We start from the raw sequence: 18,508 nt of genomic DNA, 5'->3' as shown, positions 1-18,508 counted from the left end.
ATAAAAATGCAAACTCTTGCTTTTTGGACCTATCTTCTGCCAACACACATATAAGATGTGTAATCAGTAATGGTGAAATCAAGAGGAACCCATTGAACCTTGTCAAAGAGACATCTGGGGTTACTATGAAAAGGACCAAAGAAAAAGTTGAATGGCAGCAATTTTGGCTGCCAAATGTCCAAAAATAGCTAAACACAGGCCATAACTCTGTGGAAGTGAGCAGAATTTGACTCAAAGTTGAAGAAACGTTGCCGTTGGTCATAAAGAGACATACCTGCCTAACAGAGTTCAGATTTATTTTTTTAAACAAAGATAAAGGCTGTAGGTTATCCTAACTTCTTATTAGCCGTAATGAGGAGGGAAGGAAATCTCAACTTTGAGAACCACATTTAGGCTCTCCAAACTCAGAGTTCTGAGTTCTGCACTCTTGATCATCTCTCTCTGCAGCAGGCATTCAAAGATTCAATACCAAACTATTCCAGGAGCTTGCTGAACTTTTTTGTTCCTCATACCGGATGTTTATACCAAGCCTGAACCATTCCATGGTAGGGAAGGCAAGATGTTTCTGTTCAATAGGGTTCTTAAGTTAAACTCATTGCCTGGAGAAAAATCTCTGTCAACTACTGGAAAGCAGAAAGTATGTACTGGTGTCTATACACATTAAAGTTAAAAACTGATTTTAGACAGTAATAATTCAGCTCAACAGGAAACGATAAAATCCCTTTATCCCTCTTGGAAACTAATGTAATGTTTTAAATGTAAATAAATTAATATTTTAATCCCACTAATTGTTTGGTGGTGTGTGTATATAAATAAGCCTATAACAGCTTTTAATCAGTTTATTTGGTGTTTGTAAGAACATATATTATCAGTGGAACATAGAAAGACATTTAAAGAAAACATTTAAAGAAAAACAGGGAGTTTGCATTGGAAATAGAGCCTAAAAGTATCATAGCTTTAATTCAAACATATTTTTATTAAAGTATGAATGTATTTATGCTGGAGAATAGTTTACATACATTGTAAAGCAACAAGCATATTTTCAAGAGACGTGGGTCCTCCTCAACATATCTCCATGCTCAATCTACATGCTTTAACATTGGCCATACGTACAGGCAAACATATGCTCTCTCTCACAATGTATATATACACACACAAAACACAGACACGTAGCTTTCTTTTAAGGCTTCTGTAAGGTGCCCCAGTGCCCCTAACATTACCATGATTAAAAACAAAATTGTATAAAGGAGCAGCGTTACTTGCAAACTATTAATCTGCTCTTGGCCTTAAAAATATTTACTGAACCAAAGGTTTTGTTTTTATTTGATTTTTTTCTGCATTTACCAAAGTTATGTACCTTTTTGTCTGTGGACCAGGAAAAGTGCAGGAAATCTTAATGTTAACTTCTAAACCAGTAACAAACCAATCATTTCAAACCTGACTCAAAAAGGACCGGTGCCTTTTAATCGTCAGAGACACTTTGCTATTTATGGTAACACAGCGGCTTTTGTGACCCAGCCGTACCAGCTACGTCAAATTATATATGCTAGGTTGGTGATGGAGACTACTGTGGAGTTAAGGCTACCATGTTCATATCACTTCAGACCTGAGGTTGATCATAAGTCCCAGTTCAACTGGTGAAAGATCACGGGTCTTAACAACATGTCACTCAACTCTCAGCAGTGGTTCAGCTTTCATATGGAATAAATCAGGGTTTGAAAATGCAGATAATGGAGCTGGTTCACTGTAGTACCAGCCATCATGGATTTTTTCCCCTTTTTTGGTATCCTGGAGTACATATTCAGAAACTGTATCTAATGGTGTTTGATGGGAGATGAGTGGCTGCAGGTACATTAAGAAAATAGGTAAAATGAATAAAATAAAGGATAGCATATGATATAATGTGTAAATATAAGCATCTTTTTAAAAAAAAAATCTGTGAAATGTGAATACACTGCAGAATGTCAGGCCATTTGTCAAACAGCCTATGTAAGGTCAAAGGATTTTGCGATATGCCATGGAAAGGGATTCATTCTTCTGGAACCAAGGGCCTTCCTGTTCCACTTGCTGCTGCACAGCAGCATCAGACCCCAGCTATGAACCCAAGAGGATCCACTATTAAAATTGCTTGATGGGTTTCATAAGGCAAACTGGACTGAATCAACTTCAGATTGTACAGCTGAACTATACCAGGCCATAAAGGGTTGAGGGTGTATGGGGAGGGGACACATTTACAACAGCAGCAGATTTCAATGTAACATAATTACTTTAATGATGCATATCTTTAGGTACTGATTTGCTCTTTTGATTTAAAAAGCTGGTCAGCCAAGTGTTTGGCCGTCTTTTAATTCCAAATATCAGTTGTTGCTTATTCATCTATCAGCTCCTATTCCCTAGGCAATTTCTGCCCTTGCTGTACCATCACTGAGTTCAGTCAGCCATCATCAGATTCGAATTCATGAGACACTTCCTCAGATGAGCTATTCCTGTGGATCCGGCCATCGCTCTTCATGCTGTGGAAAGTCTTCTTAAAGGCCTCCATCATGGCATGAGCCAGCTTCTTGGCCTCCAGCTTGGTCTCACACTCTACAGCATGGCAGTCCATCTGATAGGACAAGTCATCGTTGATCTCCCTGTAAACCCAAGCAAAGATGTTTGGGCTGACATTGTGGTCGGCAGTGCAGTAGGCAATACGTGCCACCTGAAAGGTATCCATGTGGACTGTGGCTTCGCCTTTGAGGTCCAGGTGATGAAGCCAGACTTGGAAGGGGCGGATTTCCAGAAGGGCATTAGCTGGGAAGACGTCCTCCCTGGCTAGTGTGTGCTTCTTCCATAATTCAATGACAGGTTTTTCTGTGCAGCCTGATAAAAATTGCATCCCTGTTGTGGACACCTTACCCAAATACGTAACCTACAAAGAAAAAACAAAAACAGATGTGATATAAACAAGTCTTTGATATTCATTTTTACCCTCCCATGAATTGGGTACTTTACCTAGAATGATGGATTTTTTTCCCCTGCACATTCAGATGAAGTTTTCTCATTGCAAGCAATAGATTTGTCTGTCAGAATGGTATTTTTAGTCATTCTGGTTGCTATTTTCAAAGGAGTTAGGAGCCTAACTCTCATTGAATTTCAGTGTATTTTGGGCACCTAACTCTCTTAAACTCCTTTGAAAATCTCTGGCTTAAAGCCCAACGCTGCTACTCTTACTCACACTAGCAGTTCCAGTAAACCCAGTGGGACCCATCATGCAAGTAAGGTCAAGAAAAGCAGGCCCATAGGCCAGATAACTTATTCACAGTTTTTTCTTCTTCTTTTTTTTAAAAACAAAGTTCATTTTATTTTTCTTAAATACATTTTAAGACCAGTAGTTTTACTTACATAGAGACATTCACAGAGTATAATAATGCAAGGACACAATGTCATCAGGAGAGCGTGGCCACAGCAGAGAATATCAAAACTATTCTAATGCGTTTTCCAGATTGATCCTGTTTACATTTTTTCCACTCCTTCTACTTAAGTAATAATCCAGAAATATCTAGAAACTATCCAAAATGCTTCATCTTCTATTGTTAGCTAAAGGGCTGAGGCATTTACTCCTTTAATTTCACAGAAAATGTTCTATTAAAAAACCCTAATAATAAATGTAGTTACGTTTCTCCTCCCCCTCTCCCCAGCTTTGTTGGGTGAATATCCAAAAATAAGATTCCTGTCATCCAGTCTGTATAAGAAAATGATGAGCCTTAACAACAATTACCATGTTTCACATGCCAAAATCAAACTCATTATACAGCCCAAATCAAAATTCTAAATATAGCATATGAGAAAGAATCAATCTAAATCTTTATAGATCAAGGAATATTTCTCAAATATATTTTGAATGGAGCTTTTATTTACTGGGAAAAGTTAGATTTTAGGATGGTAAATGCCATCTAACTATAATTTATACATATCATTAATATCTATTACTGAACTAGTATTATAAAAATAAAAGCAAAATTACTTTTTCCAAAGATTTTAAATATAATGCACATATGACTATAACAAATCAAGCAATTGGCCCACTATCCTGTCTCTGACACTTACCAGTACTGGACACATTTGTAAATAATCATGTACATTGTAAAATTTAATTTCTATAAAAGCCAGTACTATATCAAATAGTTTTATTTTTTATTAAAGTTTAAAAAAAGGGTAAAAATAGATTTTCACGTGTTTAAATACATTAAAGATACAGCTGCAAGGAATATTGAATTTACCTTTCATACAAAGCAAAAATATTTAAAAAAAATAAATAATTTTGGGTTTTGCTGCAAGCTTTGTTAAACTCACTCAGAGACCTAAATTAGGCTATGAATAAAGAATAATCATACAAAACATTATTGGAAGTCCAGTGTGGCTTAATCAGTCCAGTGTGGCTTAATTCCTGCCAAACAAGTGATTTCGTAACAGAAACATTTCAGAACAAAAAGTCTTATTCTTCTCCAGTAAATATTCATGATTTGCATTGGGAATATTTTAATCTTATAAAAGCTTTATGTTTTTGTGAACAGTGAAAACCACAACAGCTAGAACTATTAACAAGGCAAACCCTACTTTATTTATTTTATCTTATTGTACTAGTGAAGAGAGAGTAAAGTACCTAATAGCTCATAGCACGACCTGTACACATACAAATAGTACAAAGTCCAAGCAGCAGTTTGACTGCAGTGTACTATGGAGTAGTTCATCATGTATTCGTAGGCATATTTCTAAGAAAATAATAAGATAAATGTGGAACTCAGCATGTTCACAAACCATTCAATATATTTTCTAACGATCCATTATGCTCCATTTAAAATTCACAAACCAGTTACCAAAATACTGACATACTGTCAAGAAGTTGCACATTTGGGGCCTGATCCAAAGCCCATTGCAGTCAAGGTGAGTCTTTCCATTGGCTTCAATGAGGTTTGCATCGAGCTTTCTGCTTATGTACTTTGTTCCAGCCAAACCACTGCTCTGAATTCTACTTCATAAGTAGGATCCTGCCATAAGTTCTCTGGCTTTGCCTTTCCAAGTTTTTGCTGTCTAGAGGACACTAATATTGCTTGCTAATGTGAAGAAATGTGAGCACTGACAGAATAAAAAACACTGACTGGTCCAGGAGGTCACTTTTTAACATATATATTTTGCAAAAGGGGTCAACTCTAAAATAAGTGACAGTGGAGTATGTCGTAACGCGTATGTTGCAGGCTAAGGAATTTGACTTATTTGTCACAGGGGAGAGTAGCAGGACAAAGAGGATTAACTTTTCTTACATTCACTGAGCATCTACAAGCTGTCTAGATTTTCTGTCTGTTCTGACCAGTCAGCCTCCCTCACACTTTCCCAGCCACTAACCATCTGCTATATCTCTGTGTATACAGGGCCTAAATGTAAATTCTAAAAAAATAAAGTTTCTGACAGGAAAATATTCTACAAAACTTGTGAGAAAGCTGATGTGCCTCCCTGGAAGAGCTGTAAATTATTCTGAAAAACAAAAAATGTCAACAGCAGTGATGATTGAGAGGAAGAATGGGACTTGTGGCTAAAGGCATTGCAATGGGACTTAGATGATCTCGTTTATATTCCTAGCTTGGCCACAAACTAACTGTTCGACCTTAGGTAAAATAATTTCATCTATCTATAACTTCAAATGCCAGTTTTACAGACAGGGAATAATACTATTTCCCCAATGAGGATACATTTTTTAGTATCTGTGAGATTCTAAGATATTGCAGTGATGAACATTATAGAAGAAGTTATAAAAATGAAACTTTACCGTTCAGAATCACAATTCTGCTACATTTATTTTCAGAGAAACATTCACATAATGTAACTAGACTTTTAATAAGTAATCAGATTTTTCCCATTTGATGCATGAGTATTATATTAAACATTAATAGTACAGGACATTTTACTGAAGACAGACTATAATATACATCATTACCACACAGTCTCCTCTATTAAATATAGAGCAAAGATGCAGAAGGCTGACAAGTGTTCTTGAATATCTGACACAAAAAAGTCAGCATTCTTTTCAGAACATAAAAGACCTCTTTATAATTAAATGCCATATAAGTGCTGTACATTTGATATTAAACCTTCTAAAGCTAGCCATTTTAGTAATCTGCCCATTAATATATGCACAATTGCAGGTATTGAACCAACATAAACTAAAACTGGCAGAGGATGAATTTATTATGCATTCCTCAATGGGTTCTCAGTTATAAGGTTATTCTACAAGTAAAGTTACTGTGCATTGGCTTCTAACACCACTTAATGCTCATTACAGACACATCCTTTATAACATGCACCTTATTTAAATATACAAAGTCAATGACCAAGCACATGGTTACAGAGCAGAGATATTAGAATACAACCATTTTTCCTTTTCCAACTTCTTTGAATTCACTGACTGAAGATCAAAGAACTGATCATCCAATCCAGGAAAAGATGCAGAAGGGAACAAGTTTAGGGCACAAACAATAAAACATCAGGAGGCTTAGGACCTTCAGAAGGCATCAACTTCATTTCCCCCAAACCCACAGATGAATTGAATTGAAGTGTGAATGCACCTGTGGCTACTCAATACAATCTGCCTCCCTTGGCAAAACTTCAGTGTGCTTCCTCTATGGGCGAAGCCATGTACTGTGAGTGGGGATGTGTGGTACAGTGGATGGAGTGCTGTCCAGTGAGCATGACTGTGTGACCATGGCCCAAGCTCTATGGTAAAGCAGGTGTGGCTGTATGGTCCAGTGAGGGGCCAGTGTCATACTGTGGGTGGAGTGCTATGAAGAGTGAATGGGGCTGTCTGGTACAGCTCTGGAAGCTGTGTGCAGGGGAAGGTCTACACGGTCTAAAGGAGGAGCTCTGTGCAGGGGGCAGGACATTGGTGGGGCGGCAGTCAAAGGGAGTATGTGTGTCAGTGACAGGGATAGCTCTGAGAGGGCAACATCAGCAGCATCGAGAGAAGACCAGGCAATGAGCATTAAAAAAAAAAAAAAAAAGAAAAAAAAAGTTGCTTCCCCAAAAAATCTGCTGGCCTAGGCAGCTGCTTAGTTTGCCTATACAGTTAGAGCAGCCTCTGACCACTACACTATTGTGGCCTTTGGGAGAATTTTTAGGTGGGGCTAAAAATCTCTGCTGCTCCATGTAGCAACATGCACTGGAAATCTGGCAGAATTTCCAGTGGTTGTACAATAACAAACAGGCATGTCTGAGAAGTCACATAAGAAGGAAAATATAAACATCCACCCAAAACACTCTCCTCGTGTATATGGAATGTGGCCTACTGTGGCAGAAATATTACGTGTTTGAATTTTCTGACTTGTATGTGCTTGACTACTCAACTCAGTACTGTGTTAAAATGGCTTCCAGCTTTCCAGCTTGAGCCATTTTGGATACATGGTACTGCAGATATGTTATTCAGAACATATGGGGAAATGGTTTCCTTCCACATTCACATTTTTCAAACTAGTCGAACCAATTTTTCCTTAAACTTCCCAAGATAGATAATCTTTGGGCTGAGATCAAGTATGGGATAATTTCCATCTAAGAGGAAAATATTTCAGAAAGCAACGTGCAACTGAAAGTTCCCATCAATCCCTTTCCCAGAAATATTTCCCACTTTTGCATTTTTTTAAACACAGAACCCACCACTTAATTGTCAACTATGTTCTTTTGTTGATGTTCTTATTGTAGTAGGCCTCTTTACCTTTACAGCTTTCCCGCAGATTTCACTGAAAACAAACAACACATTTTAAAGGTAATTCCTTTAGAAAGACACAGAACAGACATGGATAAAAGAAAATAGTTTCCCACTCACACAGTATATTCACCTTGTGTAATTCACCATCATGGGATATGACTGAGGAGCACAATTTAACGAGATTCAAAAAGAGCATTAAATACTAGATCTGATTCTCCTCTCATACAGGTGGGAATCAGCAGTAAATCCAATGAAAACTGATGCAAAGTGAGAAAAGAATAATTTCTTCTGTATTTACATGCACCAAATATGATGGGTGCATTTTACAAACAATATTTATGTGTACACACATACACACCATTAGTTAAAGAAATATGAACAAGAATAACACTTGTAGTCACACTATCTAAGTTAATCAATTGAAGGGGTTAGCAATATTTATGCTTTATGGCAGTGATTCTCAACTGGGGTAAATGTACCTCTAAGGGTATGCAGAGGTCTTCCAGGAGGTACATCAACTCATCTAGTTGCCTAGACTTGCCTAGTTTTACAACAGGTTATATATAAAAAGCACTAGCAAAGTCAGTACAAACTAAAAATTCATACAATTACTTGTTTATACTGCTTTATATACTATGTAAGTACAATATTTATATTCCAATTGATTTATTTTACAATTATATGGTAAAAATGAGAAAGTAATTTCACAGTAATAGGGTGCTGTGACACTTTTGTATTTTTATGTCTGATTTTGTAGGCAAGTAGTTTTTAAATGAGGTGAAACTTAGGGGTATGCAAGACAAATCAAACTCCTGAAAGAGGTACAGTAGTCTCGAAAGGTTGAGAGCCACTGCTTTAGGGCATAATCTGGGGTTTGAGTTCTTTTCTTTTCTTTGAACCAGTAGATTAAGGTAACTGATGGAGGTATTATAAGGACAAACCATTTATTTTGGTATGGCAAGTCCTAAAATGAGCCCAATCCCACATACATTGAAGTCAATAGCCAAATCCCCCATTGACTTCAATGAAAGCAGCCTCTTTCAAATGCACAAGTTAATTACCAGGCTGTTGAAGCATTTAGCAGGTTCACATGCAGTATAGGTAATGGAAAAGTCAATTCAATACTGCACTGCTAATCTTAAGTAATAAAGGCTATTTCATATCCTATGCTTTTCCAGAAGTAGAAATATATTTCTTTATGGAATTTATAATAGTTTGATCTGAACATTCCATTTTTCCAAAGGTTTGTGGAAGATGTGACTTATACAACTTCCTGTGCCTGCTAAAAATTGTCTATATTCTTTACCTCATTTCTCCTGTGAAATGGGAATTTCTATTTGATTCCTCTCTCACAGGCAAGCCACTGCAACCAGACACATGCATGACTTGAAATACAGCTGTGGTTTTAGCACTGTTATTATATGCATGTGAACACGCTAACCTTTAGCAAAAAGGCAAGTCACTGTGAGGAGTTCCTTATTTCTCCATAAACTTTGCAGCTGGTTGTAGTTGTAGCCAATGTCAATATCGGACTCAAAGTGCCCTAGATAGAAAAATGCTTTGTCCTTTCCCCTTCAGTGGTTAGAACTACAGCTATTTGGTACACAAAGATGCTGAGCATCAATTTAATGAATATTGTAATCTACAACACCTTCATGTCCTATTCTAGAAAAGGTAGAAGAAAGACATTTTAAAAATATATTATATGACTATTTTAACAATGTACCTTTAACTTATTTCAGTTTTTGTAAATAAGAGTGAAGATGTATGTTTTTGTAATTGTTTTTAACATGTCTGATAGTTTTAGTATCTTTTAAAGGAGAATGATATGGCAACTCCTATATTAACTTTCACTTCTACAACAGCACCATTTGTTAGACAAAATGGTGAGGATTTATTTTCTGTACTTGGAATTGTTTTCTTTAATTGACTTCAAATTATTCATTCTCTGTTTGTTTTTAAGAAGAATAATGGCTTAGCTCCTGCAATGCCTAGCACAAAGTGCCTTACTTCAGAAATGCAAAAAATTCTGTGCATTATGTTTGTGTACTTCCAAATCAGAGCTGCACAGAGATGCATCCATTCACCATACAATGCTTAGAATTCCACCAATGAAAAAAACCCTGTAGGTTAACTGTGGTTGTACTGATTTTGTGTGTGTGTGTGTGTGTGTGTGTAATCCAAGTAAATTCTATTTGTTTTTAAATTAGTTAGCACTTAATAGTGAAAGATTTTAATATCTGCTAGAGACATTTTCTATTGGATACGGGCACTCAAAGAACTCACATCCTGTACTGTATTACTGGGTTTTTAGTGAAGCAGGATATTGTAAGTAATCAAGAAAATGGAAACCTTTCTTCTAAGATTATCTTTTAGTAAAAGCAACTAAATAATAGCTGCCAAATCATGACCCTCTGGGGCACTGGAGCAAAGAGGTTCAGAGGTGCTGAAGAGATGCTCTTTCAAATGAGTATCTCCCTGCCTCAGCTCATCCATAGAGATAATCTTCTCCTGCAGTGGACCAGAGGTTTCAGTAACCCCCAGGGAGCCGTTGGAAGGAAGAGGGACAAAAATATCATCTGTAGTGCAGAGCTTGGTAGAGTCTCAGGAGACTTACGTCGATCTCTGAAAGCCTGCGTCTACACAGGTATGGCAGTTCCGTTGACTTAAACCGCGGCAAAAGTCGACGTAATAAAACCACCTCTGCAAGTGGCATAGTGCCTAAATCAATTTTATTGGGTCGATTTTGCATCAGTACAGACAGAGTGTAACAATTCAACGTTAATGGCCTCCGGGAGGTATCCCACAATGCCCCATTGTGACCACTCTGGACATTTGCGCTCTGCTGTTACGTGCTCACACTACCCAGAAATGGCCCCTCCCCTCATGCCCCAGGAAAATTTGAATTTTCATTTCCTGTGCAGCCAGCGTGGAGAGAGATTTGTCATTGGACTCCTCATGGCTACTGCAAGGCCCAAACGCGCTCCAGCATGGAGCTGACCAGAAGTCTTAGATCTCATCGTTCTGTGGGGTGAGGAGTCTGTTACGGCTCAGCTCAGATCCAGCAAAAGGAATTTGAACATTTACGGGAAGATACCCCAGAGCATGCTGGAGAAGGGACACAACAGGGACACGCAGCAGTGCCACGTGAAGATCAAGGAGCTGCGGCAGTCATATCAGAAAGCCAGGGAAGCTAACAGCCATTCTGGCGCCTCACTAAAAACATGCTGCTTCTACAAGGAGCTGCATGCAATTCTCGGCGGCAACCCTACCATGGTGCCGCCCCCACAGCATTGATACCTCCCCTAGATCACAGTCCATGGACAACGATGAGGACTCCATGGACGAGGAGAGCAGGATGCAGGAAAGTGGGGTGTCCATTCTCCCAGACAGTCAGGACCTATTCCTGACCCCAGAGCAGTCCAGCAGCACACGGAACAGCAATAATAATCCCGGGGAAGGCATATCTGGTGAGTTTTTTTCTTCTTAGCAGTTCTGTCCTTTTAAGGGGAAGGGGGGGGGGCAGGAAGGGGATTTCAGGCATTTAGTGGAATTTACTGGGGGGTTACCCCTGGAACAGATTATTTATGTGCAGAGATATGCTCTGAGAATCATCAATTGATAGCTCAAGGAAACTTTCAGGTAGATAATCTGTTACTCTTTGCACAAGGTTTCAGGGGAGGGCAGCCTTGTTCCTTCCTCCCCGGTAGGATACTTTGCCACGCCACCCTGCAATCAAGGGAGCCATCATCATGGCGGAACACAGCATAGTGGCATAAGGGCCAGGCTGGTACCCCACTGCATGCAGCAAATCTTCCCTTTCCTCATGTATTACCCTCAGGAGACGGATATCGCTCATGGTCACCTAGGGAAGACGGCACATGTTTAAAATACCCCAGCTATACAGCAGATACCCTGTACTTCTGTATTCCCCATTGTAATGTCCTACCAAGTCACTTTAATTATTTTGATTTGGTTTCAGAAGTGACTATTAACCTGCCCGTGCTGTCCTCAGATCCCCTGTGGACGCCTTGTGACAAAACGGTCATCCAAATTAAAACATGTTGCCCAGGCACCCCTCTAATACAGGGCATTTGAAATGAGATTTTTAAAGATCATTAATCCTCTCTATAGCACAGTAAAGTGCCCCTGGCTTACCATCTCTGTAACGGCACAGTGAGCTGACCCTTCTGGGATGTTAGGAATGGAATGAGGGTCTGGGTTTGCCTTGTGCACTGCAAGGGGAGTATTTTATACATTGTTGCAGTTGTTTCATTTTCTAACAATGGCAACCCTGTGCATTTCTTTTCCTTCTGTAGACACCTCAGCCTTGGCCCAACCCTCTAGAAATGCTGCAGAAAGACTAGAAGAGAAAGAAGTGAAAAAAAATCAGGAGACAACATGTTTGGCGAGCTCATGAACACCTTCGCAGACGCAGAGACCAAGCTCAGAGCGTGGTGGCTGACCTTGTCCCAGAACATGGACATGGACAGGGAGAGTCACAGAGAAATGCAGGAGCACGATCGCAGTACCACGCAGGAGATGCTGCGAATCGTGCACGACCAGGCAGACATGCTCCAGCAGCTTGTGGAGGTTCAGGAGGAGCGGAGGCCGGACGGAATCCCGCTGCAGCCCCTCCATAACACTACTCCGCCTATGGCTTTGCTGCCATGCCCCTCCCCCACTCCCAAGAGGTCTCGGAGGACAATGGCCAGGCTGCAGTACGTGATGCACTCCACCCTGGTGGAGGCGAGCAGAAAGCAGCAGCGGCCCCGCTGACAGTTGGCCTGCAAGAAACCATGCTACCCCGTGAGACTGTGAATGAACACCCCCGCCCCCATGACTTGAATGATCATAAATAAAAGTTTGCATCATTTCAACACGTTTCTTTATTAAATTATCTCTTGTTTGGGAGGGATTTGGAGGGTACTGATATCGATAGTTGGGGGGATGTTGAGCAAAGGCAAATAACAGAGAGGAACAGGAATCAGTACTGCATCTCATTGCAGAACCTGGTTTTCAATGCTTCCCTAATGCAAAGCGCTCCGCAGTTAGCAGTCAGCGTATTGCTGGCATCGGGCTGCTCCTAACTGGTGGCCAGTCTTCCTGCCTCCACAGCCCAACCCTGGGGGAACCTCTCCCCCTTCGCTTCACACACATTATGAAGAACACAGCATGGATATATCAGTAATGGGAGGTTCTTTTCACTCATGTCCAGCCTAGTGAGCCTTCATCTGGCCTTTAAATGCCCAAAGGCACATTCTACAACCATTCTGCAACTGCTTAGCCTGTTATTAAAACACTCCTTGTCGCTGTCAAGGTGCCCGGTGTACGACTTCATTAGCCAAGGGATCAAGGGGTAAGCAGAATCCCCCAGGATCACTATTGGCATTTCCACACCCCCGATGTGAATTTTTTGGTCAGGAAAGGAAGTGCTTGCCTGCATGTTAGAGAACAGCCCCGAATTCCGAAATATGCGCACGTCATGCACCTTTCTAAACCACCCCATATAGATGTTGGTGAAACAACCCCTGTGATCCACAAGACCCTGCAGGACCATGGAAAAGTACCCCTTACAGTTTATGTACTCAGTTGCTAAGTAGGCAGGTGCTAAGATAGGAGTGTGAGTCCCATCAATGGCCCCCCCCCCCCCCTGCAGTTTGGGAACCCCATCGCGGAAAACCTGTCCACTATGTCTGCTCATTTCCCAAAGTCACTACCCTTTGTAGCAGAAGTCTATTGATGGCCCTGCACACTTGAATCACAGCAGCACCCACTGTATATTTACTAACTCCGAATTGATTCCCAACCAAGCAGTAACAGTTCCCAAGCAGTAACAGTTGGGGGTTGCCAGTTTTCACAGAGCAAAATGGCGACTCTCTTCTCCACCATCAGAGCTTGTCTCAAGTGAATATTCACACGTGTTAGGGACAGGGCCAGCTCCAAGCAAAGTTCAAGGAAAGTGGCCTTTCACATATGAAAGTTTTGCAGCCACTGGTCATCATCCCACAGCTGCATAACGATGCAGTCCCACCAGTCTGTGCTTGTTTCTTGGGACCAGGACCAGCGCTCCACGGACTGCAGATGATGCGTTACGGCCTGCAGCAATCGGGAATTGTTCCACTTGATGGCTTGTAGCAGGGCAGCCTTGGTGGCATCGCAGTTGCCTGTGCTTCAGGTTCTCGCTCTACTTCGAAAATACTCAATGATAAGCTGTGATGTATTTGTGACGCTCAGAATAATAGTGCAGAGTTGAGCTGGCTCCATGTCTCTGCAGCAATGGCAAACGTGCAGTATAAACAAACAGTGCAAAAATCAGTTTCCTGTTTGTTTGGGGGAAGAAGGGAGGGAGGAGGAGCGTTGCATCATGGGACAAGGGAACTTTTCCCAACAGCCACCACAGCTAGTTGCACTGTGAGATAGCCACCCACAGTGCACTGCTTTGAATGTCGACACAAGCATGGCGAGTGTGGACGCATGAGCCTGGCACAAAGAGCGTAGTATGTACACGCTGCTGTGACTTCTAAAAATCGGCAGGTGAAAGTCGACTTTAAGTAAGTCAACTTCACTCTGCAGTGTAGACATACCCTAAGTAGAAAGGCCCAAGAATTTCACAGATACACAATTTTTTAGAAAGTGCTTCCAGTTTTTCATTCATGAATCACAGCGCTATGCTCATTTATTACAATCCCACCTGCGCCTCCCTTTGGGTCTCCCACCACTGCCCCAGTGTGCACGACCCATTACAATTAGCTGTGTATGTGACAGCTGTGGTTTCTGGATTCACATTACAACTTAGTTCTGACATTTTTCAGTGATGAATGGGGAATTGAATTTTTGGTTTCGCCATCTCTCTCTTATCAAACTGTCCCAGTGTGTAATTTGTCCTGCCAACTGGCATCTTGGAGGTATGAAGACTGTAGATATTGTCACTGTCACTGATGAAGACAGAAGTGATTTATCTGTGAGGCATTAAAGTGTGCCTGGGGAGACAAACTCAGTTTATAAAAATGACTCCACAGTAATATATGTGTACTCTCTCTTTGACTCCAGTGCCCCATTTGTCCAGCTGAGAGTCATAACAAAGGGTTCTTACCCTCACAGTATAAAAACAATTTAGCTTATGACTTTAAATGCCCTTTTGCTTCTTGATACGCTTTATGATGTGAACAGTACAAACAAAATCCTGAAATGTTCACAAATCTGTAGATTTTTGGAAACTGTGGTTAAAGGAGAGAAAAGGAAAGGTGCCACATTAAAACGCAAACAAAATCTTCTTTAAAGAGCTGCCAGATAACATATATGCATTTTATTCTTCAACTCACTTTTTCCAGCTACCTACAGCATTGTGAAAATTACAACAGAAAAAGAATCTGAAAAGACTGAATATACAGAGATGACAGAAGCAGAACTGTTTCTAATAACAACAGTGAGGGGAACTGCTATCAGTGTATGGGATATTCTGAGTAACTGTTACGGTAATACAACTATAATTGCCTTATCTATACACTGCTTTTCTCTAGCACTGTACAGCTAATACAGTAAGGAAATTATTAGAGTTAGTTGAATAATGGCAGGTATGTTTTGAGAAAAAGAATTTTGGGGAAAACTGTTGATTCAAATATTTTTGCTCAAAATTTTTGACATTTCCCTCTATTTTGATATAAAAAAAATGAAACCCCCACCCTATCACTTTTTTCTTCCTTTCACCATCCTTTTTTACTATATTCCATTAAAGTATAGTCTAGATCAACATCTCTGCCTTACTGCCATAATATCATGCACTTCCTTTTTCAGGATTTATGAAGCTCTTTCAGCTCCAGATAAGAAGGCAGCTCTAGTGGAATGACTGACCATTCTTGAAGTATTCAAACAGAATCAGGCTCCTGCAGAAAGTATATTTGATTTGAAAGTGGATCTCCGCTTTTTAACCAAACAGTGGATATATAGGTATATATGTATAACAAGTAAAGTATTATGGACTTAATTTTTCCCTCATTCATCCATTTTATGCTGCTGTTCTCATTGTGTAAATTTCTGCCCTTAGCTAGATCTGATTTACACTTGTGAATCTGGAGTAACTTAATAGAAGTCAGTGGAGTTACACATCATTGCAAGGCATATAAGCCAAGAAACATGCCCTATGATTCTACTACATTAAAATGTCACTGCTCTTAATAACTAAAGTATGAGAACTCTGTTCCTGAAGCCTCAATCTGTTGGTGTAAATGAAAAACAAAATTATGATGTTGTGAACTGCATGATCTTGTTGTTAGCCTGCAATCAAGAGAATGTCCCCATCCCTCCTTATTAATGTACTTAATGTACTCATAAGATGAACCTAACAGTGTTAACTCTTACAAGAATTCAATGGTTTCCATCACCTAGCAACATTTTAATTTATAAAGGGAAAAAGGCATGGAAAAAATATCATACCAGAAGTAATGATGTTATTTCAGCTTGAACAAGGGATACTCTTCAGCAGTTTAACTTTAAGAACAAATTTACCAGCAGGAACAGTAGTAATTTTTGCACATAGTACATATGTAACATTTATGTTTCCTCCATTCTGTGCTATGTACACTATATAGCAAGTACATAAATTATATTTTCTCTCGAGATCTTGTCTTTAAATGTTACATGCATAACTTTTCATTTGTCTAAATTTTAAAGGGCCATATCCTCAACTGGTGTAAATGGTTGTGGCTCCTTTAAAGTCAAAGCTACATCAATTTACACCAGCTGGGGCTCTGACCCACATTGTTTTTACTAGTCTGTCTGATGGAGGTATATGTCTTAATCCCCATTTTGTTGGGTTAAACAATACAACTCAGCCAATAAAGATTCCTAATTCAGGACCTAGCCCTAAAGTTACTAAGGGTTGAAGGTGTGTAATTCTACAGTTTTCTAAATTGCTTTTAAGTGTCTGATTGCAATTCTCTTCTCCCTGTGGGTGAAATTCAGCCCTGTGCTTATCCCACTCCCTGGCACAAAGGGCCTCTTTCCCTCCCTCCCCAGCTGGGCCTCCTCTGCTCCGGGGCAGGGACAGGAGCTGCTGCAGCCTTATAAGTAGCCTGCCTGTAGGTAGGAGGCAGCCCCAGCTGAGCAGAGGCTGGCATGGGTTAAGGACCCCAGCACCTCCCCCCTTCCCACGTACTTCTGAACGGACACTGCCAGCTTCCATTTTTTACTGGACTTTCTGGTTGAACATTGGGCACCTTGACGGCCTCTCACAAAACAGCATGAAGCCCTATTTTTCAGGACATGTGTGGATTTTCCAGAACTGGACTCCACAGAGTGAGTCCCGTGTGATCCCTCAATCTGTTAGATTCCCAGCCAAATCCTATATGGCAATTTGGCAAGCAAAGAAATAAGGTAATCATCCAAAAGTAGCTACAAGGGCTTCTCTTCTCCTCCCCTTATATTATGTCAGGGACCAGTGAGATTGGAAAATAACGGTCTGTAACCCAGTGTGAGGGCTTGGGGCATGCATAAAGCAGCAGAGTGAATCTACTGACTTGCCCTCACAACTGTGCCAGGGAAGTCCTAGCATCAGTCTAGAATACAAAAAGGCTTTGAGTGTCTCTCTGAGGCAAACATAATTAGGGGTAGCTACAGAGAAGTCCTGAAGGAGGCAACTCTATGAACACCAGGAGCAAATATGGGTAGGAAGTTTGTTTCTTGTTAGTCGGTGCTAACAGCAATACAAATATTTAAATTAACAATAAAGAAAAGCTCAGGGAGGGGTTAAGTTTAGATTTTATCCTGGGTAGGTGAGTGGGCACAGGCATGCTGTATTAGCAGCAAGGTGGAAACATCACCTGATTATAGGTTCCATAAAATTCCAAAGGACCTAGTATCCAAGTTCCACAGTGATTGCATGATAGATGGAAAGACTAAATTAGACAGGGCACTGGTGGATCCCAAATGCCGCTTCTTTTGTCCAGAGGCAAATGAACAGGGCTTGCCTCTTTATCATCATCATCATCCTGTGACTTTCTTACATTTATACAGCACCTTTCAACTCAAAGGACTTTAAAGAGCTTTCCATATTTTTGAACAACCTCTGTAAATGAGTTTTCATGACGCTTCTAGAATGGCTGCACTCCAGCTACAAGAATGGACAAAGATATCATTCAATCTCACAGGACATATAGAGAGGAGACTTTCTTCTCCACAAACACTTTAAAGTGCAGCACTTGGAAAACTGGAAGTGGGACAAGGCGATTGGTTTGATATTTTGCTTCAGCTGAAACGCAAAGCACATGTGCATTTTCCAAGATCCTTTAGCTCAAGAGATTCAAATTTCTGTTGAAAGTTGCACATGCTAGTGCTCCAGAACTGGATTTCTTCTTCACAGTTGCACTCAGACATTAGCTAGACAGGTCTACAGTGGGCTGAGTGGTAGTTCAGTCTGTCTGTCATGGCACACTTTTCATTTCAGTAAAAGCAAACTTAGCTTTAGTGGCATTTTAAATGTCTTTAATCTGCAAACATGGTTTTTGGCAGAGACAGATAGAGCATCGTCTGTGCCAGAAAAAACTCCCCTGCCAGTCTTAATGCAAATTGCTAACAACCCAAGTCACAGCTCTCCTCTACCCACCTTCAGGTAGAATAACTCAGCCTCCGACTGGTGGCATTGAGCATTAGAACTGGAAGGAGAAGTCGTTTTTGGCTCCAGAGGGGAAAAAAATGCCTCAGACATTCCATTGGATTACTAACCAAATATTGTGAACTGAGTTCAAGTAACTTTTTCTACAGATCCAACAAACC

The 18,508-nt window shown here is 40.3% G+C and overlaps 1 protein-coding gene across 4 annotated transcripts in view; it reads right to left on the bottom strand.

Annotated features, from left to right (window-relative positions):
* Positions 1-952: 952 nt before the first annotated feature.
* PID1 (phosphotyrosine interaction domain containing 1) overlaps positions 953-18,508 on the bottom strand; it is a 138,665-nt gene continuing 121,109 nt past the window's right edge. For all 4 annotated transcript variants that reach the window (XM_067559257.1, XM_067559044.1, XM_067559165.1 and 1 more), the window contains one exon: positions 953-2,911. In XM_067559257.1, coding sequence (XP_067415358.1) covers positions 2,435-2,911 — 477 coding nt within the window. In that variant the 3' untranslated portion in view covers positions 953-2,434. The remainder of the gene's footprint in view (positions 2,912-18,508) is intronic.

This window comes from Emydura macquarii, unplaced genomic scaffold, assembly GCF_026122565.2.
Source record: "Emydura macquarii macquarii isolate MOO-44397 ecotype Brisbane River unplaced genomic scaffold, CSIRO-AGI_Emac_v2 contig_18, whole genome shotgun sequence".
NCBI lineage: Eukaryota > Metazoa > Chordata > Testudines > Chelidae > Emydura > Emydura macquarii.
The sequence above is the reverse complement of the archived record's forward strand: the minus strand, read 5'-3'. Positions and strand labels throughout refer to the sequence as shown.